Consider the following 24,344-nt stretch of genomic DNA (forward strand, 5'->3'; position numbering starts at 1 on the left):
ACAGTCCTACCAAGCTCTTCTGTTACTTTGAGTGAAGTTGGTTGAAGTGAGAACGTTTAGATCATCAAACTACTCATAATTTTCAAAGAGAATGCAAATGTGAACTCAATTATTCAGTAAGTACCCTATCACGATATCTTCTATCTTGGATGGACTTTTTTCTTCTTCTCATGGCAATTTGTCTCATGCAAACTTGTCATACAACCAATCTTCCTCTTCATTTCTTTCCACATGCTTGTTTTTTCCTTTTGAATCTTGTGCTGGTAACTACCTCTCTGAATTTCCCTTCTCATCATATGACATTCTTTCTCCAGCTCAAGCACCTTGTTTCCCATCTTTTCCATCTCTGCTTTCATCATTACCTCTTCACTGTTGCTAGTCCCCTTTGCATCTACCTCGTCTTCTTCCAGCTTCAACAATCGGTTATCAGGACCCCTTTGTATTCTCTTGGTCACATTATCCTTCAACTTCAGCTGCACAGAAAACAAAATCTGCACCGTCACTCGAACTGGTAGCTTTTCGTTCTTTGCAGCATGCTTACAGGCTTCAGGAGACATTTTGCTGCAATCCAACACCCTGCAAACCTCCTCCCTTTCCCAATCTGTGAGATATCTGTGCTTGTCCAAATATATATCAATTGCTCTATACATTCCATCAGAATTTCTGTTAGTTCCTCCTGTTGCTGCTTGTGATAGCTCTGCTAGTGATAAGAATGTGTTCAACTTCAAATCTTTATCACTAGAAACCTCAGCCAAAAAGTCATCGGCAAGTTCTGCTACCACAACTAGGCCAGATATATCCGTGCTTGTGTAATTGCTGTAGAAATTCTTCAATATCCTTTTCACACTTTCAGTGTCATACTGCTCTTCTTTTGCATATCCTTGTGCAGGTATTAAGAGGTCCTTGACTGTTGCCTGATCTAGTTGCTTTCCTATTCTAATCTCCAATCCTCTTTTGCATTCAGTATGAGCATCCAAGATTATCGCGGATTGCAGCATTTTAGAGAGTAAAGAACTGGGGATCAGCCCCCTTTCTTGAGGCAACAGTCTCTCCACTGCCTCAATGATCTCTCTTTGAGAATTCCTCTCGTAAGTTGATGGATCATCATCTTCTCTTTTAGTGTCCAGAAAAACCCATTTACTGAGATACTGAAACAGAGATGATGCCACGTATTCCAGAGGGACTTCTCGATGAACCATTGCACGAATTATGGGCTCGTAGAGGGCAATGGAAAGTAGTGTCAAGTCCTCTGATTTCCAGTCATGAACAAAAAGCCTCCTCTTGACATTTGACTTATAGGCATTTTCATCGTTCTCACTGTCATCATCTGTTGTTGTTACATTCCTCATCGGCTCTCCAAGAAGACTTGGATTGTGCAGTACCTTGGCGATAATAGACTCAGCACATGCATCAACCAGGGAAAGATCCGCGGCTTGTTGAAGAATGATTTCTGCAGATTTGAGAGCTTTAATCGTCTTGTTCCAGCTAGATAGGACATTGTTTTGAAAATAAAGACCAGCCTTCTTTGTGAGGTTGTTGGTGCTGTGAATCTCAGACATTCCAAGATAGTGAGCAAGACAAAGTACTTTAATGATATTCTCAGGTGATAGATTTATGTCAAAGCCATGGCAGAATCTTGCTACAAGCTCAAAAGTTTCAGAATCAGTGGGAATATCTCCTAGCAAATGAGAAATATCATCTTCATGATTCTCTTTCAACAATGCAGCTAGCTTTGAAGATCTTGCAGCCAAAAATCCCTGCAAGTTCAACACAAATCAGCACCTTAGGAAAAAATATGTGTTATATGAGCTTTTTTTTGTTTGCAGCAGCTGAATCTAAAATTCATTCCCCAACTAATCAATCTTGATAGCGCTTAAACTCGAGACCTCTGGTTAAGGCCGGATAATATTAATTCTTACCCTATTCAAAGAGAATGGCACTCCATAAATATGAAGCTGAACATCTGATGATGAAGCATGCATTAATTTTCTGAAAAGAAGAAAAGAAAACAAGATTATAAAGTTTAACAAGTGATTGTTAACTTATTAGTATGTAAAGTTTTACCTGGATGGAGAATCTTTACTTTTGCTTTTGCCCATTTTATCATATTTTTGTTGTTTCAAAGTCATCTATCAAATTTTAGGGCCTTAATTTCAGGCTAAGATATTGCTAATACTCTGATCAACCTGCAAAATGTATAGCAATAAGCACTCCTTCAATGGATCGTTTGGTTTACGTTCTAGTTATGTACAGGGGCAGAGTTAAGGAGGTATGAGTTCATCCGAATCCCCTTTGCTCGAAAATCATAATATATATACATAAAATAATGAATGAATAATGACTTCAATTTGAGAGTATAAAATTCCGAATGCATGAGAACTTAACCTTTTAGATTTGTCAAATGATGAACAAAAAGAGTGAAGAAGGAAATAATATACCTGAAAATATCTTTGATTCTTGTATAATGGAGAAATCAGAAAAAGCAGAATTAGCAGGCAAGTAATTGAGATTTTTTTTTTGTTTAACGGTTCAATATTAAAACGTTCAAATCGTAATATTTGGATAATCTGTTATTTTAAACTAGAGTTTTATATGAGATAAAACACTCAAAAAATCCAACTAAAATCTCCTTAGTTTGAGGAAAGGTTTACACATATTAATTTTTGGGATAAAGGTTCGAAAAATATCTCAATTTTGATCGAATTTGCTATTGCGATACTAAATTTTACCTCCCTAGACTATTTACTTCGACCAAATTGGGGTATTTTTCAGCCTTTAATTATTTTTATTTCTTCTTTTATAAACAATTTTTTTGTAACAAACCTATTTGTTAATGTTAACTTAATTAGAATTAATTATATCGAATGCTTGATCTCACAAATGTTTACAAGATAATTATTTATAGGGAAAAGGGTCTAATATATCCCTCAACTTTGTCATTTGAAGCTCATATGCCCCTCGTTGTGAAAGTGGCTCATATATACTCTTACCGTTATACAAACGGCTCACATATATCTCTACCGTTACAAAATGAGCTCACATATACCCTTCATTTAACAGGAGTGAAAAAATTAGTTTTAAATTTATATATTTAACCTTTAATTTTTTTTAAATCATTTAGGGATATATATGATCCTTCTAGCAAAGTTCAAGGTATATTTTAATTTTTTTCATACATAAATTATTTTTTTGACTTCTTTGATTATTATTATTTGAGTTTCTTATTCTTATTTTATTTTTTTTCTTTTATTCCTTAATGTAAGAAAAAAATTTAAAACATTTTTTTTGGCTATATTATAATTTAAAACTATTTTTTTGGCTATATTGTAATTTAGTTTTTGTATTTGAAAAAAATTGGGTCATCTATAATAAATTTTACAAGAATATTAGTGAAACGTAAATAAATTTAACCATCAAAATAATAAATCTAAATTAGTCATTGAAACAAAAAAAAAGTCAAAAAGATATATGTTCGAGGAGGATGAAGTATTCCCATATGGGATTATATGTTGTTTAAAAATATTATTAAAAAATTAACTAAAATTATTTTTTTCACTTCCGTTAGAGNGCAAAGTTCAAGGTATATTTTAATCTTTTTCATACATAAATTATTTTTTTGACTTCTTTGATTATTATTATTATTTGAGTTTCTTATTCTTATTTTATTTTTTTCTTTTATTCCTTAATGTAAGAAAAAAATTTAAAACAATTTTTTTGGCTATATTATAATTTAAAACTATTTTTTCGGCTATATTGTAATTTAGTTTTTGTATTTGAAAAAAATTTGGTCATCTATAATAAATTTTACAAGAATATTAGTGAAACGTAAATAAGTTTAACCATCAAAATAATAAATCTAAATTAGTCATTGAAACAAAAAAAAAAGTCAAAAAAATATATGTTTGAGGAGATGAAGTATTCCCATATGGGATTATATGTTGTTTAAAAATATTATTAAAAAATTAAACTAAAATTAATTTTTTCACTTCCGTTAGAGAAAAGGATATATGTGAGCTATTTGTATAACAGTAGGGGTATATATGAGTCACTTTCATAACAAGAGTATATCAACTCTAAATGATAAAGTTGAGGAAAATATCAAACCATTTTCCCTTATTTATACAGTATAATATATTAATGATGTAATTTTAGATTAATAATAAACTGATTTTAAAAATTGTTACAAAATAATCAAGAATTTGGAATCGAAGAGAAAGCTTTGTTGCAAAACTGCCAAAAGAGGCAGCAAATTTTGAAAGAAACTAAAGTGGCAAAGCCACATGGCCCCTTTGCAATAAAGCTTTACCCTTTCGATTCCAGACTCAAATAATCATTTGATTCGGAACTCAAATAATTAAATTACAAAAGATATATTTGAAATTATAAATCACAATTACGAGAGGTAAGTTTAATATCATAAATCACAAAAAAAATTAATTTAATTAGATTAAACATGATGAGAAATCTCCAGAATCCTTCCTACTATTTATATTAACAAAGATTATTTCAAGTATAGAAGAAGATTTTAGCTACATATCTATAATCTGTTGATATAGATCTTATTGTTTAGAACTTCATTTACTAATACGACGGTTTGAAAATTTTAATTAACATTTCTAAAATATTATATAAAGTTCTTTTGAAAGTTAGAAAATTAAAGAGCAACTTTCACATATAGCAAATACAAAATTCATATTTGTATGTTATAGCAAAGTTTGCATAATTACGCTCCATATCAAACATATATATAGCAAAGTTTGCATAATTGCGCTCCATAACAAACATATATATATATATATATATACATATAAAAAAAACAGTTGTATAATTCGCTATACATATACAAAGAAGGCAGTTGTATAATTCGATATACATATACAAAAGAAAGCAGCTGTATACAAAAGATCAATTGTATAATTTGTGTATGTATAAAATAAGAAAGAGAGAAAGGCAAAAGGAAACTGGGCAGAGAAATATTTGTATTGTATAATTATAAGTGTATAAGACGAAGATATATGTATTTTGCATGTGTATATACAATTTTCTCTCGCTTTATACAAATAGAAGCGCAATTTATACATTTCGTTTCTGTTTGTATAAGCGAGAGAGGCGAGGGTGGCGAGCGAGATTTGGGAGAGTGGCGAGCGAGATCTGGGAGAGGGGAACGAAATTATATGTATATATACAATTTCCTCTCGCTTTATACAAACACAAACACATTTTATACATTTGTGTTTGTATAAAAGCGAGAAAGGCGAGCGAGATTGCCACCAAACGAGAGTGGCGAGCGAGATTCCACCGGGGAGAGTGACGAAAATAGTAATAGTTTGTTATAGGGTACAAATAAATCAAAATATATTTATAGCATTTAATTTGAATTAATAGTTTGTTATTATATACAATTTTTCCAAAATCAAATTGATGATTCTAAAATTTCTTTTTAAAAATTAAAATCAATTAATGATATAATATATGTAAATTTTATCACTATCTTATAAAAATAAATATTATTTTTGAAAAAGCTCAACTTAATATATATGAATTTTAACACCGACCGTTTCCGAAAGAGCTACCTAAACCCCACCCACATTCTCTTAAATGAGTTTAGTCACAGCGGAACTTCCAAAGCAGCAGCAAGCAACTGAGAAAATAGGCAGCAAATAGCAATTGAAAGCTGCTCTGTTTCATCTCTGTGCTTCTGCAAATCCGGCCGTTTCTGTGTATCCATATCTATACATACATATATATTATATATATAGAGAGAGAAGGTGAAAAGGATGATGTGGGTTCGATCGATTCGGCGGCCATTATCGTCGTTGGTTCTACTTCAGTCGCGTGCCCCGAATTATTCCTCATTGTCAGCTTCAGCAGCTGCAGTAGAAGCGGAACGATGTATAAAGGAAGGACCCAGAAATAACTGGACTAGAGAAGAAATCAAGTCTATTTACGATTCACCACTCCTCGATCTCCTCTTTCATGGCGTCCGTATTCTCCTCTCTCTTTTTGTTTTTAATTTAATATCTTTTTTTGTTTCTATCGTTTGAGTTTGAATCATTTGGGTTACTGCATGGTTCTATTTTATTAGGATTTGTGTATACTTAATTCCTACTAAGGCTTTACTGTACATTAATCACGAAATAGTTTTTTTTTAAATCTATGGGGGGTTGTTCTGAGGTTTAGCAAGGGTGGTTTTGGTTTAATTTTGTGTTAATGTGCTTAACTTTGTGTTAATTTGTAGTTGATTTTTAGTTTGTAAGGGGTGTTTCGTATGGCGAAAATATTGATGGAAAAAACATTTTGGATTACCTTGAGTCCAGAAAGAGAGAAATGTCTTTCATCATTTTTCTTTACAGACATCTTAGATGGAAATGTACCCCTTAGGAAATATTTTTGTGGATCATTTTTCAGTGTTTGGTGGGATGTAGAAGTAGGTGACACATGATAATTGTCCAAAGTATGGGATAGGTTTGATGTTGATTTTATAAACTGGACAAGTGTTGTTGGACATCCCAAAACAGTACAGTGGACAAGTAAAGATGGACGGAGGGAGTATTAAACATTTTTAACAATGCCTAGGTGTTGATTGAGACAAATGAAATTAAATCAGTTAAGAAATTTGTTAAGGGAGTGTTTTTCACCCATAAGAGTGAGGAGTTATTTTCTTAATTGTGGTGGAAGACATCTTCCTTGAAAAAATGTTTTTGCGGGTAACATTCTCCTGTTCTATCAGATACAATTGATTTACCACTATCACAATTCTTACAACATATGGGTACTTCAATCAACACATTGTCAACCTTTAACTCAATACTAAATGCTATCCCAGTGACCTGAAATTTTTATGATTCATGCCGAAAAAACAATAACTGAAGAATGTGTTTCTTTTAATTCCTGTTTCTAATTACTTTGGAGCTTGCACCTTAATTGTTTTCTATTAGTTTAGTGAGGCTCTCTAATTTCTAGTTATGATATTTTCTCAGTTTCATGAAATATTATTTTACAGGCTCAAGTACATAGACATTCTCATAACTTTAGAGAAGTACAGCAGTGTACTTTGCTGTCTATTAAGACAGGGGGATGCAGTGAAGATTGTTCGTATTGTCCTCAATCATCTAGATACAACACAGGACTGAAAGCACAGAAACTTATGAATAAGGATGCCGTCTTGGAAGCAGCAAGAAAGGTGCTCTCTTTCTGTTTCTCTTAGTCTGATTTTGTGGAATATTTCACCCTTAAGCACAAGTAGATATTCTTTAACCCTTAACTGAAACTAGAGGGTGACATGAGTTCTTCTCGAAATAGGTTCCGTTTAATCAAATGCTACACATCCCAAGTGAGTTATGTGTTCTCAAAACCTTAGAGTTACCTAGATTTTGCCCCCTTTACCACGGCGGCCAAGGACGTAATATGTTCTAGGCCAACCTCTAGATGTATAAACATGACAGATAAAAGCAGTAACGGTGAATTATCCCAGTTAATTAGATTTCATTTGACTGTGTTATACATAACATACAATGAGGTTCAATCTTGTTTGTAATGCAAATTTAGCTACTTTATGCATTGACAGGCAAAAGAGGGAGGTAGCACTCGTTTTTGTATGGGTGCTGCATGGAGGGATACAATAGGAAGGAAAAGCAATATGAACCAGATCGTCGAGTATGTGAAGGAAATAAGGTAATGAGCTATAGTTATATTTTTCATTCCAGTGCCTTGGATGATCTCTTCTGATCTTTCTGTTTTCTTTTTCTGATAAGGTTTATTTTTATTGGTAATGGGAACCTCACGTATACAAGTAGTAGAGAATCTTTAAAGCCAATCGATTGCTGTATATGGTGTTATGCACCACTAGAATGTGTTGGGCAAAGGAAAATGCCTGTTTCAGCCTTTTATTGTGGGGGGTTGGGTAAAGATCACCATGGTTCATCTTAAAATGTCTAAGCTGTGGGAGGCAATCTCTACAGATTTACGTTTAGGACAGAAGGATATGGTGCTAAATTTACTTGTGGAAGACTTTTGTTTCATGAACTTTAATATCTGCTGATACCAGCCATTCACAGATAACACCCTTATCTTTCAAACTGTGAGATGTTTCTGGCATTCTCTCCTTCAGTTTCTGCTTGACAAGTAAGCGGAGCTAGTACCTTGCCACATTTTCATTTACCTAGTAATGGTCAAAATACTTCATGACTAAGCATTAGGAGTCGAAAGTTATATAGGAAAAGAAGCAACTCTCTCTATTTACCTTCAATCATGAGGTGAACACTAATTTGAGAAACATATGAGTTAGCTCATAAAAGAGACAAGACTCTAGAAACAATAAGCCTCTTGATATTTTGTTAGTTTAAACTAATTCAAAATGTTCAAGTATCAGACAACTGTAGGCTGGTTAGATGCTGAGGACAGTATTGCAGGGCCTTGTTGTCTATTTTGTTATTTCATTGTAGTTTTGAAGTTTAAAGAGTGAGGAAACTGGAGTTACGATGATATCTGAAATTGAGAAGCATTTCTTCTGCTTCTTAGAATGACTACAGAAGCAAGCAGGATTAGGTTTACTAATTAATTGGTTAAACATTAGACCATCTGTTACCCATTCTAAAAGCATTCTTCCTCGCAAGAAACTTTCATGAGTAGTTCTGTGATTGTGCAACTTTTAAACCAAAACGCCACATTTTCTTCTTAGCTCCTTGTTTGTGGGCTGTGGCATTAATGCATACCCAAATATTGTTTATTAAAGTTAAAGACAAACTATTACAGAAAAACTATAGACTATCAATTGCCATCATGTGTACATGTAATGCACAAACAAGTTGAAAATATTTCACTATGACATGTTAACAACTGAGGCATCCATTGATTTTTTTCTGCCCAATTATTTAATGTTGTGCAAATTATTCTCAATATGAAGGGACATGGGAATGGAGGTTTGCTGCACCTTGGGAATGCTTGAGAAGCAGCAAGCTTTAGAGCTCAAGAAAGCTGGTCTAACAGCATACAATCACAATCTTGACACCTCAAGAGAATACTATCCTAATATTATAACCACTAGAACTTATGATGAGCGGCTGGAAACACTTAAGCATGTACGTGAAGCAGGAATTAATGTGTGTTCAGGTATTCGTTTGAAGTACAAAACTTCTCATTCACCTTGGTTTGTGCTATGTTGTGTTTATATATTGACACTTGCGACTCATTGGAATAACAATACGTGGAACCATCTATCTAGACTCTATATTTGATGCATGCATGTTCATGTATATGCAAATACTGTAGTATCACATTATTGGGTGCATACCACTACATATAGTGAGTTGAAACGATTTGATTATAGGTACAATGTCATCGGCAGCTAAGGTCTTTTGAGCAGCCTTAAAAGCCTCTTGATGGAGAACATAAAACTGATTTTCATTAGGACATGCAAGTGTACCCTACTTCAAGTATTTTGACATGAATTCTAACTTGTTAATAAAAGGTCTTTCAGACCTTACAATTTGAACTTCTTACTGTTTTTCTCCTTTATGACTTCCTGTTCATAAATAGAATCATTAATAATTGTTGGTAGGGTATTCTTAATTGTTATATCATTATTGAGAGTCAAGGGAAGGGTTGAAAAATTTGTCAGTTGTGTTTACTTTGACTCAATCTTTCAGAGGTTGTGTGGTAAAATTTCTTCATGGTGTGCCAATCCTTGTCAAAATCTTGCTAACCCCTTATTTTCTTCGATCAGGTGGAATAATAGGGCTCGGTGAGGCTGAAGAGGATAGAATTGGTTTGTTGCATACCCTGTCAACTCTTCCGACTCACCCTGAGAGTGTGCCGATTAATGCACTTATTGCAGTAAAAGGCACACCATTGGAAGACCAGAAGGTAATCCTCATTTATTAAGGAATAAACTTTAAATATTGTTGCAGTGCTATCGGTTAACTTCTGATTCTAAAGTGATTTGTGCTTCGTACACCTCCTTTCAGCAGCCAAAACAGGAATAAAACATGTCCATCAGCTTAGCATAATACTATACTATTACTACCAACATAATACATTGAGCCATCTTAGAAGAGCCCTTGGTAGAGCATAACCAGTCACCACATTAAGGAACTTTATCTTATTTAGTTTTAGCTTTGCTTGAGTTTTGATTCTTTACCTTTCAACGTTGATAGTTTCACAAAACATTGTTTTTCTCTGCTAAGTAGCAGACATGATCGCGGGCAGATGTCACCCACCTCAGAACATGACTGGAAACACAATCTCTAGTTCATCACAACTTAAAGCTTAAAACAACTCCTCAAAACTGTGATTGATATTCATAGACCACAAAATAATTGATACCCATTCCATCCCCTGACGAAATTCAATGCCTTTCTGAAAATAAATTAATTGAATGGATAAGATCTTAAATTCCCTTGATCCAATGGATACAGCTCTCTGAAATGAGTTGTAGGGAAGAATGAATGTTATCACATGCTGAGTTTAGTTCTAGGGATTAATAACCTAAACTTTTTCTGATATCATTGCTAATCTCAAACTCATTTTTCATCTTCCAGCCAGTGGACATATGGGATATGATTAGGATGATTTCGACAGCAAGAATAACAATGCCAGGCGCAATGGTTAGGCTTTCTGCAGGAAGAGTTCGGTTTTCTGTCCCCGAGCAGGCTCTTTGTTTCCTTGCTGGTGCCAATTCCATCTTTACAGGTGAGAAGTTGTTGACTACACCAAATAATGACTATGATGCTGATCAGAATATGTTCAAATTACTTGGACTTGTTCCTAAAGCTCCAAATTTCTCTGAGGATGAAAAAGATTATGAAGACGAAAAGATGGAAGCATCTGTTTAGACTTTTAGTTTAGTTCATTCTGAAATGCTCCACCAGAGATCTTCTATCTTTTACATAAATGTATGACTCCTCATGAAATTATTCTAAGCTTTTTGATGTACCATGTTAATGTTATTTGCTATTTAGTCTATGATTGTTCTTCTAATTTTTCAATGCAAGATGCGTATTTTAGTACTAATATTTTTAGAATTTAATTTAATTTACTAGTTACCTATGAAATTTTTCATATGCCGATAACTGTTCAGCAAGAATCAAACAAATATATATCACAACATATTCAATATAATTTCACGTGTAGTGTGTACATATACTTTATCACTACCTCGTCAGTTATTTTCAAGTTTATGTAACTACTTTATCATCAATATATATAATGTAGAGAGAGAGAGGTGTGAACAAAATTGTTGCTTAATTAGTGGCACATGATTGGGAATTTAATAGTCACCCACCTACTATTGAAAGGAAAACAGAGATTCTAGAAAGGTAGTTCTGCATCCAACTTATTTAAAAAGAAGTTACAAGAACCCAAAAGGGAATAGTCTAAAAGTAGCTTAATTTTAAATTATTTTTTATTCTTAAATTTATCGTGACTTGAATATTTAAGATTCATTTTAAATCACATTTTTAATATCAAATTAAACAATATCATCTAAATAGCGACTAAGAGAGTATCTTTCTAAAAAGACTTTTTTTTACTTAATTACCTCCTCTAATATTGGGTTCATTTGGCAAATGGTCATCGGATAAATGTTTATTGTTTAAATATGAGTTTGCATAAATTCAATTAAGAATTTAATTAAAAATAAAAAAATATTTATCACTTTATCACAATCTTTATTGATGTCCCTAAATTTATATTACAACCACAGATAGGTCATCAAACTAATATTTCTAATTATAAAAATATATAAGATTACTTACTTTTATTAATTTTCCTAAAAAGTAATTTCATCCAATTATCGTAATTACTTGAAAATTTCCTATTCTAATTATGAAATCATTTTAATTAAAACTTTTAATAAGAACTCCTACCCATAACTTGACCCTATCCAAACCTTTAGATGACCCGACCCACCTCGGGCAGTGTGCACCATCCATCGACTTCAGAGTTAGTTAAGTGCTCCTCGTGATAATTGAAACATGCACGTGTCCATTTTAAGGGATAGATTCATGTATGGCCCATAATATCATTTTGGGTAATACTAAATAACCAGAAAATTTGACCAGAATTAGGTCTGTAATTTTAAAAGTCTATAATATTTTTTTTATTTTAAAATAAACTAATCTTTTTTTAATTTTTTAATTAAAATATATTAAAGTTAAAATAGTAAAAATGTTTAAAAAGGTAAATAACATAATGTGAAGTATGTTATTTTATCATTCTGGCCAAATTTTCTGATCAAAAGAATTTTTCCTATCATTTTTACTTTCTCCGTCTCAATTTACGTGACACTTTTTAAATTTTGAGATTCAAACATGTCTATCTTTAATCGTAAATTTTTCATATATCTTTTAATTATTTTGAATTGCCAAATAGTGTGACTTATAGAGTATTTTTTACGTAGTTTACAAAGAGTATATAAACTTAATTTTTAAAAAGTTAAAGATTTCACGTGTAAATTTTTGATTAAATTTAAATTGTTTGACTTTCAAAAATTAAAAAGTACCACATAACTTGAGACCGGGAGAGTAATAAATTAGTTATGGGGCTCCTATTTTACTTCAAATTATAAAAATAAATAAATCATGTCTATGAAGAGATTAAGGATATAGTAAATTGGTTGAGTGAATAAATTATAAAGATCTATAGAGTAAATTGCACCAAGAATGTAGTCAATAAATTGATTGAGAGTTTATTTCATTGAATTAGTTAAAGTATGCGAAAGCTGATCCGAATAGAGAAGGGTAAATTAGGAAATTTGGATAAAAAATAACAACGATAATGTATTCAATTAAATCTCAAAAGATGAATCTAAAAAAAATAGAGTATACTACCACTATCATAAAAGTAGACAAATTACCGCTCGACTCAATTTAGAGAGAAAAGGCCCAAAATAGTCTCTCATCTTTGTGTTAAGACTCAAAGTCATCCTTGAATTTTCACATGGAGCATTAATAGTCCCTCATGTTTGCAATATTGGTGCACTTTTGGTCCTCCTTCACATGGAGCATTAAAAGTGCACCAATATTGCAAACATGAGGGACTATTAGTGCTCCATGTGAAAACTCAAGAATGATTTTGAGTCTTAACCTAAAGATGAGGGACTATTTTGGATCTTCTCTCCAATTTAGACAAAAACGTAATCCACCAAAGACTCACTACATCACGACTCATTAAATTCATCATTATATTTTATTTAAATACTCACATTTTTATTCTTTGAATATCNATAAATAAATCATGTCTATGAAGAGATTAAGGATATAGTAAATTGGTTGAGTGAATAAATTATAAAGATCTATAGAGTAAATTGCACCAAGAATGTAGTCAATAAATTGATTGAGAGTTTATTTCATTGAATTAGTTAAAGTATGCGAAAGCTGATCCGAATAGAGAAGGGTAAATTAGGAAATTTGGACAAAAAATAACAACGATAATGTATTCAATCAAATCTCAAAAGATGAATCTAAAAAAAATAGAGTATACTATCACTATCATAAAAGTAGAAAAATTACCGCTCGACTCAATTTAGAGAGAAAAGGCCCAAAATAGTCTTTCATATTTGTGTTAAGATTCAAAGTCATCCTTGAATTTTCACATGGAACATTAATAGTCCCTCATGTTTGCAATATTGGTGCACTTTTGGTCCTCCTTCAAAATTTTGCCTAATGTTTTTTAACATTGATTTTATTCATAATTTATGTATGGAATGTTTAACCGTCATTTTATATATTTAGCAGAAATAATAACTCCATGTGAGAGATTGTGAAAAGAAAAACACTTTGGTTTGTTTAGTAGAAATCGTATTGCAGGTAAAGTTGAGAGGTTCATCACGATGATTTCTTGTGCAATAGTACATTTTTTCTTTTCTTGCAATGTTATACGCTAAAATGTTCTTAGTTTAGTTGCAGTAATATTTATACTGAACAGAACAAGATGTTTTTCTTCTCACCTTCTCTCACATAGAGTTATTATTTCCACTAAATATATAATAAGACGATGGGACATTCTTTACATAAAATTATGAACAAAATTAATGTTAAAAAATAGGCAAAAGTTTAGGGAGGATCAAAAGTGCACCAATATTATAAACATGAGAGACTATTAGTGCTCCATGTGAAAACTCAATAATGATTTTGAATCTTAACCTAAAGATGAGGGACTATTTTGAGTCTTCTCTCTCCACCAAAGACTCACTACATCACGACTCATTAAATTCATCATTATATCTTATTTAAATACTCACATTTTTATACTTTGAATATCTAAACACATAATAAGATATTCACACTACATACTTTCAATTTAAAGTTTTACTCATGTTCTCAAAGGCTTGTTACTTACTTAAGTTAATTAAGTAAATTACAATTTCTTTACGGTACGTTTAATTTATAAATATTCCATTGACAGAAAAATGTAAAAAGTTCAAATTTCAACAAAAGAAACTCCAAAAATAAGAAAGAGTTCTTTTAATAGTCAAAATATTCACATCTGCCTTGCTTGTCAGCTAAACAGTTGATAATTCATATGGAAGAAGCAACAACTACCAAAATTAAGAGCTCATTTTCCATATCAATAATTAACAACTAATTAAAGTAATAAATTTCGCTGTCATTGCCAAATATCTTATTTGATTTTGATTACCCCATTTAATTTTTTTGACTTATATATGCATAGGTTAGATAGAATAAGAAGATGCTGAGTTTCACCAATTTGGCTGCTCTTTTCTTTCTTGTTCTTGCTTTGTTCTTGTTCTATAGCATCTTTTTCTTCTATGGCTGAAGGATCACCAAAATCCATTTATGATTTCACTGTCAAGGTATACACTTTTTGGGGTTTCCCTTGTTCTTGAGTTTTCAAGTTTTGGTTTTGATTTCTTTTCTTGAAAGTTGAAGAAAGATTCAATTTTTATTGCTTATTGCTTTTGAGGTTTGGATTTTGGTGTTATTTGGTTTCATATCTGTAATACCCACTTGTTGTTTTGGTTTCTTTTGCTGAAAGTTGAAGAAAGATTCAATTTTTATTGAATATTGCTTTTGAATTTTGGTTTTTGGTGTTATTTGGTTTCATCTTTCTAGTACCCACTTGTTATATTCTATCTCTTTCTTGAAGTTATGTAGATAGTAACACTTTCTTTGTGTGTGTGTGCTTGGGGGGTGGGAGGGTGGTGTTGATAGTGGGGAGGAGAGACCCTAAGACAGTTTCTGCATGCTTGCAGAACCATAGTTTGGTTGTGTTCACTTTGAAATACTGTTTGCATTTATCAATTTTATGATCCACTTATCTAGAGTCTAATTTAATGTGTTACTTGAGCTGAGCTTCTTTCAAAAACACCCTCTCTATCTTCATGAGGTAGGGGTAAGGTTTATGTATTCTTTATCCTTCCCGGACCCACCTTGTGGGAATACACTGGGTATGCTGTTGTTGTAGAGTCTAATTTGGATTTAGTGAAGTTCAGTTTTTTTTGGACAGGTAACTCAAGTTCCTGTTATTTGCCGCTATACTTTAGTCACTTATTAGGAATTTGAGATGAATGTTAAACTAGTTCAGAGTATAATTCTAATCATTAGGCATAATTGATTGGATTACTTAGATTATGAACTTTCAAAATTCAACTAACTATTGGAATTCAAAAGGTTTGAATAGTTGAGGATTAACAAATTATGAGAGAACTAAGCAACTCTGGCTAAACTTTTTTTTCTTTTTTATGTTAGAACATGGTTTTTAAGCTTGCTAATGAGATTGAAAATGCAGGATATACAGGGAAATGAGGTACCTTTGAGCAATTATAGGGGAAAGGTTCTTCTTATTGTCAATGTTGCATCAAAATGGTAAGTGAAGTAATATAGTTTCTGTCTTGGCTTTTTCCTTTTGTCTTGCTTTATCGCTGCAATTAGGTGTAGTCTTGGTTTCGATTTAGAAGTGTCTCAACTGCTTCACTAATCTGACTTATGAGTTATAAGTTATAACAACGTGCGAATAAGTGTGACTAAGATCTAGTTACTTCTGGAGAGTGAATGATATGTCAAATATTGTGCTATTGGGTGCATTTAAGTTTTATTGTATAATGATAATGTTAATTGCCACAAACTAGATGTACTCGTATGGGGCTAATTTCTGTTATTCTGATTAGTATGTTTTTGCTAGTTGGAAAATTCCTTAAAGATGTGTTTCTGTTTTAATTTACATTAATCCTCCTACATTCTTTTCTAGATTCCCTGACTAGAGAAATTGCTAGCAGGTTCTTTGAACTTCTTGTAGTTATTTAACTTGTAATTCATTTGCAAAAATGCAATAACGAAAATTTGACGTTAGTGTTTTCATAGTTTTGGACTGTCTTAGATGTTGATGTTGATTCATGATGATATATCACAATGTCTTTGACGACATGCTCAAGATTAACTTAAATTACTAGCTTCCATATATTGTTGAATAACAGAATTATAGTATTTGTAAATTTCCCCGCGCTGAAATTGGTAAGTGTTATTTCTTATTTTGTTAAGTGATAAGTGCTTCTATTTCTTAAGTCAATGATATACTTTCTTTGGTGCATGTGTTTTGAAATCTCAGAATAGTAAGACTTACAACTCTTAATGGTTTTGTGCTAGCTTTGTTCCTTTATTGAAGTTAATAAGTAGCTAGTATTTCTGCTTAAATAGGGAATGAAGCACGAATATTATTAAAGGCAATCTTTCCTGTCTTCACCTATTTTGTGTTATCTTTTTTCCCTTGCAGTGGTTTAACAGATTCAAACTACAAGGAGCTGAATGTTTTGTATGAGAAGTACAAAGATCAAGGTTGGCAATTCGTTTATTTCTTCAATTTCAGTCTCTGATTAATTTCTATTGAACTATACTGCGTGGTCATAAACATAACCAGTAATGCTCTATTTCAGGTTTTGAAATTTTAGCATTTCCTTGTAACCAGTTTCTGTGGCAAGAGCCCGGAACAAATGAGGAGATTCAGCAAACTGTATGCACCAGGTTCAAAGCTGAATTCCCTGTATTTGAAAAGGTAACAGCTGTTGTATGATAGCCCAAAAGCGTATAATTGGAATCATTTTCCAGATCACTAGTTGCTTTCATCTTTGAACGCTTTCTTTTAGTTTACCTTAATCACGGCATATTTTGCGATACTGCACATAAGAACTTCTTTTTCCCCAACAATATTACCCTCTCAAGAATGAACAATTGATCACGGCATATTTTGCGATACTGCACATAAGAACTTCTTTTTCCCCAAAAATATTAGCCTCTCAAGAATGAACAATTGATTGTTACCTTCTGATCAATTTCTGGTGATGCATGGTTGAACATTAAAATTATGTAAAGCTTTGGGTATTCTAGCGTGGATATAGTTTGCAGGGTCTCCCATTTTCTTTTTAAAGGTTTTCTTGGAACCTCTGAACTCTACCTCCTCGAGATAGTGGTAAGGTCTACATACACTCTATCCTCCCAAGACCCCAATTAGTGGGATTTCACTGGGTATGTTGTTGTTGTTGGAACCTCTGAACATCTATAAAATTATCAAGTTGTTATCAGGGAACGACATAATAAGATGCACACTACTTTTAAGTAGCTCCGTGAACAGTCTAAACTTTGTAGGCTTTGTGCAAAAGTTGGTTATATCATTTTGTTCGGCCCTGTCAGCAGATTACCGGCGCATTTTCTGAGCATGTTTCTCCCATATCTCAGGCACCAAGGTTTTGCCTTGTCTCTCTATTTCCTATCTGCTCTTTCTTCTCTATAAAAACTTGCTTGGGAATAAGCCATGGAACAGAATATGAAACTCAGAAACCATCCTAAGATGAAACTCATAACTATCTCCCTTTGTATTCTCAGTTACTACGTTACGTGTGTATATATATTGCCATAAACTCCATGTCATTTAAGGAAGTTATTTGTTTCCATAGATTGATGTGAACGGGGATAACGCTGCACCACTTTACAAGTTCTTAAAATCAGAAAAAGGTGGTTTCCTTGGAAATGCTGTCAAATGGAACTTCACCAAATTCCTTGTGGACAAAGAAGGAAAGGTTGTGGAACGATATGCACCCAAGACGCCACCTCTTCAATTTGAGGTAAACTTTAACAGTTTTTCGTTTGTTCATTCATATACTACCTTTCTCTAAATCTTTCTCAAATTAACGTCGTGTGTTTATGATGATATACTACAGAAGTTGTTGGAAAAATGATTCTAGTATCTCAAAAGAAATTATTTTATTTCCTATTATACTTGAAAGAGAATATTATTTTATGTCCTAAATATTTTCTCTCCATAAATAATATTCTATTTCCATTATTATTATCCTTAATTAACCATTATTTTCTGTCATAATATGGCTGTTACCAAATGTCTCTTTGCTTAAATGAATTGCCTTCAATTCATTAATTGTGTTCAATGCCTTTTGACTATTTCAACCATTGACATATTAGAGAGGTTACTAATTTCCTATATAAATCTAATTCTTACTAATGGTGAGTAAGAGTGGAGACAAGATAACAATTCTTCTTTTAATATATTCTTATGCTGAGTTTCTTTCTATTAAATCTTTGTTAGTTTCTGGCTCCTATTTTTATACTAGAAGAGCTTGTTTAATCCTGGGGATACACCCATACCGGGTAAAATATCCTTAAGGACAATGTCTTTTGACACGCCTCAAGCTATGAGAATTTCCTATAATAGTTATTGGTGAAGTACAAGCTTTAGTGAATTCCGTACAAGTGTTCGTGATGAAGATATTTTCCGTAAGATTTACAACAATCTTCATTATGTTACCTTCTTAAGATTGATACCTTCTTACGGAAAATACAATGGTTCTTAAGATTGTTGTAAATCTTACGGAAAATACCTTCTTGACGAACACTTGTACCAAATTCACCAAAGCTTGTACTTCACCAATAACTATTATAGGAAATTCTCATAGCTTGAGGCGTGTCGAAAGACACTGTCCTTAAGGATATTTCACCCGGTATGGGTGTATCTCCAGGATTCAACAAGCTCTTCTAGTATAAAACTAGGAGCTAGAAACTAACATAGATTCAATAGAAAGAAAACCAACATAAGAATATATTAAAAGAAAAATTGTTATCTTGCATCCACTCTCACTCACCATTAGTAAAAGTAGATTTATATAGGAAATTAGTAAGCTCTCTAATATGTCAAAAGGCATTGAACACAATTAATGAATTGAAGACAATTCATTTCAGTAAAGAGACGTTTGGTAATAGCCATATTATGACAGAAAATAATGACTAATTAAAGGATAATAATAATGGCAATAGAATATTATTTATGGAGAGAAATTATGTAGGACATAAAATAATATTCTCTTTCAAGTATAATAGGAAATAAAATAATTCCTTTTGAGATACTAGAATATTTTTCCAACATAATGAAGATTACCGGTCTACGAATATTATGTTTCATTAGATAGGGAAAAATGCAAGAACCAGATTTGAGATAAACTTTTATGAAACCATTTTTTCTCTGTATATGTTACTATTATTCCTCTTTCCTGTCCTTTTTACAGAAAGACATACAAAATCTGTTGGGTGTGGCTTGAGCTCAACAGGTGTGAGAGTTCAGCATATGTATTGATGACCTTTAGTTGGAAGTGCTTTCATGGTTCTATCTTTTTCCTTCTTCCCTGCCTACGAAACAAGCGAGCTTGTACCCCACCCCCTTAGTTATTTTTTTCCTTGTTGATGTACTTTGGTTGTGTAAACTCGTTCATTACCATGAATTTGTAAAAATAAAAGTTGCATAGTAGTTGTTTCAATGACTCGTGACTATAGTAACTCGATATACAAGCATGTTATCACCTTAATAATAAGAAATAAATTGTGTGCAAAATGTCTCACTACAATGTTGTGTGGGTAGACTGATTATTGTTGGTGCTATGAACGATGTTCTACGAAATATGATGATTCTCATGCTCTAGAAATATGAGAACAATCTTTCTGCAGAGGTTGAGTTATTTGCTGCTTAATGAGAACATTTTTTTAAAAATGTGTTTCAAGATTTTGAACAAACAAGGAATGTTCATTTGCCACTCTACGCAAGGAAATTTTGAGTCTCATGATATTGTAAGATTTTGATTTGACACGTATTTGAATTTTCTGGTCTTAAATTAAAGATATGCATAATGTACCAAACTTTAGTGCACTAAGCTTCCACAACACGCATGCTCGGAGGGAAGGATTGTGGCCTATGGTACGCAATCTTATTCAGTATTTCTACAAGATACTATTTTTACAGTCAAACGCGCAACTTCCCAAGAAATTTTCTATTAGGGATTTGATTCCTTCACAGAATTGTGATGAGGCACTCTACACCATGTGGCTACCAATCAACCACAACTTGCAAGGATATCTTAGAATCAGAATATGCTTCATTTTTTTTATCCCTTTGAAATAAAGACTCTGTTAAACGTTTCAAAGATACTGTTAGAATAATTTTACATAATCGAAATGAATCTGACATGTAAGTAGATTGATTGATTGTTCCTATCTATCTGAAAAAAAAGAATAAATTGAATTCTGTTAAACACGTAGACCAGACAAGGAAGAGACTTGATTTATCATAACCAAGAACAGTATTTTGATCAGCAATACATAAGAAAACAAAATTAAAACATGAAGAAGAGTTGAGATTTTGATTACTTCAATCTTGGACTTCTGATACACAAAGTTATATCAGGGTTAAATTTATTCCATGTGTTGGTTAATCTTTAGACCTGAAACATCTCTTCCTTCCTCTTCTTGTATATTCTTCTACTTGGGATTTTGATTAAACTTTGCCTACCCATCATGGACATGATTCTTTTTGAATCTATCTTCAGGTAAAGCATGAGGTGGCCCTGTGGCCATAGCCTTTTTTTTCAGGATCCAGGCAAAGAGAGCACAAGTACTCTTCCATATGAAGAAAGGATCATCTCATTTCTCCTCTGATCTCTTTGTTTTTTGCATTAAGCTTTTCTTGGCTTCCATTCTCCTCTTTTTAGTTACATAACTTAACGGTGCACGCCACAGCTTGAGCCCAGTATTTCAGCCTTGCTTTCACATCTTCAGGATCATCACCTGAGGTTACACAAAAATGTATCAGGATTAGTGACATAAACAATGACAATTGAGCAACAAATTGAGTTACATTCCATTTCAAAATTTGAAGATTTTGATGATCTTCACCTTCATAAAAAACCAAAAACAAGAATCACATAACAAAGATTCCTTTTCTCCTATTGGGGTTTAGTCTTTTGTTCCAGAAAAGCTAAAAAGTAAGGAACAAAGAGTTTATAACTCCAAAGACTCCACCTTTTCTTCACAAAAATGAAAGCTTTAACAAGCAATTCCAGTAACTAGAAAGAGAACAATTTCAAGATTATCACAAACCCATAAATTCAAAACCCTAGAGAGAGAGGAAAAAAGACTCACCAGGACTTGAGATCTTCCAATTAGCAACATGACCAGATCCTGAAGAACCAGTATCAGACATAGCATCAGAACACTTCTGCTGTTCATCAAGGTACTTTTGGCTCATAGAATAGCAAAGTTCAAGAGCTGGTAAAGTATTACAAAGCTCAGGAATTTCATCATAACTAAACCCAAAACCAAGATCCAAACACCCTTTAAGCTCCTCCAAATCATCATCTGTCAAACTCTTTGTCCTCCCTAGTTCATCTTCATCTGAATTTTCTACATACCCTTCAAGAAAGACTTGATTTTTCTTCTTTTGAGATCTACTATTCAACCATGGCTCCTCAACATTCCTGAACCAGCCACTTTGTGGTGTGTTGGTATTCCAAGAAATCTCCTCCATTTGTTCTTCTTCCTCTTCCACTACCTCTGGTATTTGCTCAACACCATCATTAAAAAAGCTTTCACAAGACCTGGATCTTGTTGTTGTTGTTGATGATAGATGAGAAAAAGTTTCCATTTTTTTCTTCCAACTTTTGAGTGTTTTTCTCCTCTCTGTAAGAAGTAATGATTTAAGAAAGAAGACTCAGCTTATATATAAAGGAAAAAGGCTTCCTCAATAATGGCCAGCTATTCATAGGGTGGATGCACATAGCCCATCATAGAGAGATTATGTACATACTATATACACACATACATGTCTCTTCAACATAATTGTGTCTAGAATATGTAATTAATTAGTCTAATTTTATTTGGATATACTCTAATTATGATATGTCTCAATAAATTTTATTTAGATATACTTGAATTATGATATGTCTTAATTAAAATTGATATATATAATAATAAAAGAAATGGAAAAATGATAAATATATTTGCAAATACTATCCGTCATACTTTTGGGATATTAGTGTTTCTGTCATCCTAAAATTAGAGCATTTATGCCCTTTATTTTAACGGAAGACTAAATAGGGACACATAACGCAATCTTATCCATCGATCTGATATTTAATAAATGTCGGGTCGGTAGATAAGATTATGACACGTGTATGTCTGTTAATATAAAGGATATATGTTCTAGTTTTTGGACGGCAGGGGAACCAATGTCCCAAAAGTATGACGGGGATATCTGCATAACATTTATGATAGTTTAAAATATATTTGTCCTTTTTCCCTAAAAGAAATGGTATATTCTATATAGTTAACTTATTTATTTGATGTGTGCTTGAGAATACACGCTTGAGGTCGTCGACTTATTGACAATGACAAATTTAGGGTTTTAAGGTTGTAGGTGTTCTAAAAGTGGCGAGACATATTAATAGTGAGATTCGAACTCAGGCCCAACAACACTAAAAAAACCTTAAGCACCCACTCACGAGTCAATAGACCAGTCAAATCATTTGTTAATTGGGTGCTCTAGTTAATTTTATACAAATATCTCTTTATTTTTACATAGATATATATACTGAGACGAGGTTAATGCATGGTTGCTCGAGCATTCGACGGACTCCATGTGGGTCCGCCCCTGCTTATTGAAGCTAATTTTTATAATAAAATGATGTAATATATTGTAAGTAGTTAACTTATCTATGTAATGAATATTTAAAATCATGTATAAATGATATTTTGTTTGGTTGCTAGTTAGAAAATAATTACTTACCCTTGAAGAAAATGATTTGAGTTAGTTGAAAATTAAAAGAAGGTTCTTTCCTAATGTTTGGTTGAATTAATCAAATTTTTCGACTGAGACGCCACCTAATACCCTTTCCTTCATTTGTTTCAACTGTAAACAAATTATATTAAATAATGAGATTCCAAAATCATATTAGTCAGACATTAAGCTAATTTTAAGATTAAAAATATAAGATTAAGTATATGTGGCCCATAAGGAAATGGACAGCTGTACAATGACAAGAAAATGACAGAAATTAAAAATGTGAAAGGACACGTTGGTGTTTGATGGACCATTAAGACCTAAATGCTGGTACCCTCCCTTTTATCTTATTGCGTGGGATGATAATTACTCTTTCATTATTAAAAGTATATTTGACTAAATGATTAAAGTGTTAAAAATATAATTTTTGAAAACTTAAAATGTTTAGCTAAGTAGTAAAATTACTTGTAAATAAAAACAAAAACAACTTTTTTATGATTAGAAAAAAGCTAAAAAAAACACGTTGCTTCATTATAAAAAAAGTAAAAGAAAAAAATCTCCATGATTTACATTTTATACATTTGGTTTATCAATATATAATTATATATAGATCATTAGTTAATTAACATATTTTGTAAATTTTGTTAATTTTATGTCAGAATTTTATAATTTTTTTAAGCAATGCAATTTCTATATTTTTATTTTATATATTATTATTATAAGTATGAGAGTCTGGTTAAATCAGGATATAAATTAACAAAAAAATTGATTAAAAATTCTTGCCTATAAATTTTGAAAATGCAAGTGGATAAACTATATGATAGTAGATCTTCTACTATTATGGAGTTGCATGATAAAAGTAGGAATGAAATCATCGTAATATGTGAAGGAACTTGAAATCTCTGTAAAGTATAAAGGATCTTTAAATCTTCGTAATGTAAGGATCTTGAAATCTTCATACATTTCGTAATGTATGAAGGATCTTATTTTATTTTGTGGTGAATTTTTATATTGAGTAATTTAATTTATGAAATTGTTTGAATTTATTTTGCTAGATATTTCTTAATCATCAATCGACAATATTTAATATATTTATATTGTTTATATTTTATTTTTTTATATATATTATGTTGCAAGTATATAATATATACTTTTAGATTAAATAAAAATAAAATCAATAAAAAACTTTCAGAATGGATAATTAAAATAATAGATCTCCTACTATTACTATTGTGTGATAAAAGGAGGAATATTTGTCGTTATGTACGAAAGATCTTGAA

At 32.1% G+C, this 24,344-nt stretch overlaps 5 protein-coding genes across 5 annotated transcripts in view; 2 read left to right on the top strand and 3 right to left on the bottom strand.

Annotated features, from left to right (window-relative positions):
* The window catches only part of LOC125872539 (uncharacterized protein At3g49140), a 163,737-nt gene that overhangs the window by 24,204 nt on the left and 115,189 nt on the right, over positions 1–24,344 (bottom strand). The gene's annotated exons all lie outside the window — the stretch shown is intronic.
* Positions 141–5,728, bottom strand: LOC125872433 (BTB/POZ domain-containing protein At5g17580-like). Its single transcript, XM_049553159.1, has 3 exons — positions 5,613–5,728; positions 1,920–1,989; positions 141–1,757 (listed from the first exon to the last, which is right to left on the bottom strand). Exons 1-3 carry the CDS (start codon positions 5,726–5,728, stop codon positions 141–143), a joined length of 1,803 nt encoding a protein of 600 aa, XP_049409116.1.
* LOC125872541 (biotin synthase, mitochondrial) lies at positions 5,601–10,957 on the top strand. The gene is made up of 6 exons (XM_049553275.1): positions 5,601–5,981; positions 7,004–7,183; positions 7,568–7,674; positions 8,906–9,111; positions 9,725–9,864; positions 10,539–10,957. The coding sequence occupies exons 1-6, from the start codon at positions 5,778–5,780 to the stop codon at positions 10,830–10,832; spliced, it is 1,131 nt and encodes a 376-aa protein (XP_049409232.1). The 5' UTR covers positions 5,601–5,777; the 3' UTR covers positions 10,833–10,957.
* Positions 14,533–19,774, top strand: LOC125872547 (probable glutathione peroxidase 2). Its single transcript, XM_049553281.1, has 6 exons — positions 14,533–14,812; positions 15,748–15,824; positions 16,729–16,790; positions 16,889–17,007; positions 17,906–18,073; positions 19,526–19,774. The coding sequence occupies exons 1-6, from the start codon at positions 14,768–14,770 to the stop codon at positions 19,556–19,558; spliced, it is 504 nt and encodes a 167-aa protein (XP_049409238.1). The 5' UTR covers positions 14,533–14,767; the 3' UTR covers positions 19,559–19,774.
* On the bottom strand, positions 20,554–21,983 carry LOC125872545 (uncharacterized). Its single transcript, XM_049553279.1, has 2 exons — positions 21,429–21,983; positions 20,554–21,074 (listed from the first exon to the last, which is right to left on the bottom strand). The coding sequence occupies exons 1-2, from the start codon at positions 21,928–21,930 to the stop codon at positions 20,995–20,997; spliced, it is 582 nt and encodes a 193-aa protein (XP_049409236.1). The 5' UTR covers positions 21,931–21,983; the 3' UTR covers positions 20,554–20,994.

Source organism: Solanum stenotomum, chromosome 8 (genome assembly GCF_019186545.1).
Source record: "Solanum stenotomum isolate F172 chromosome 8, ASM1918654v1, whole genome shotgun sequence".
Lineage (NCBI taxonomy): Eukaryota > Viridiplantae > Streptophyta > Magnoliopsida > Solanales > Solanaceae > Solanum > Solanum stenotomum.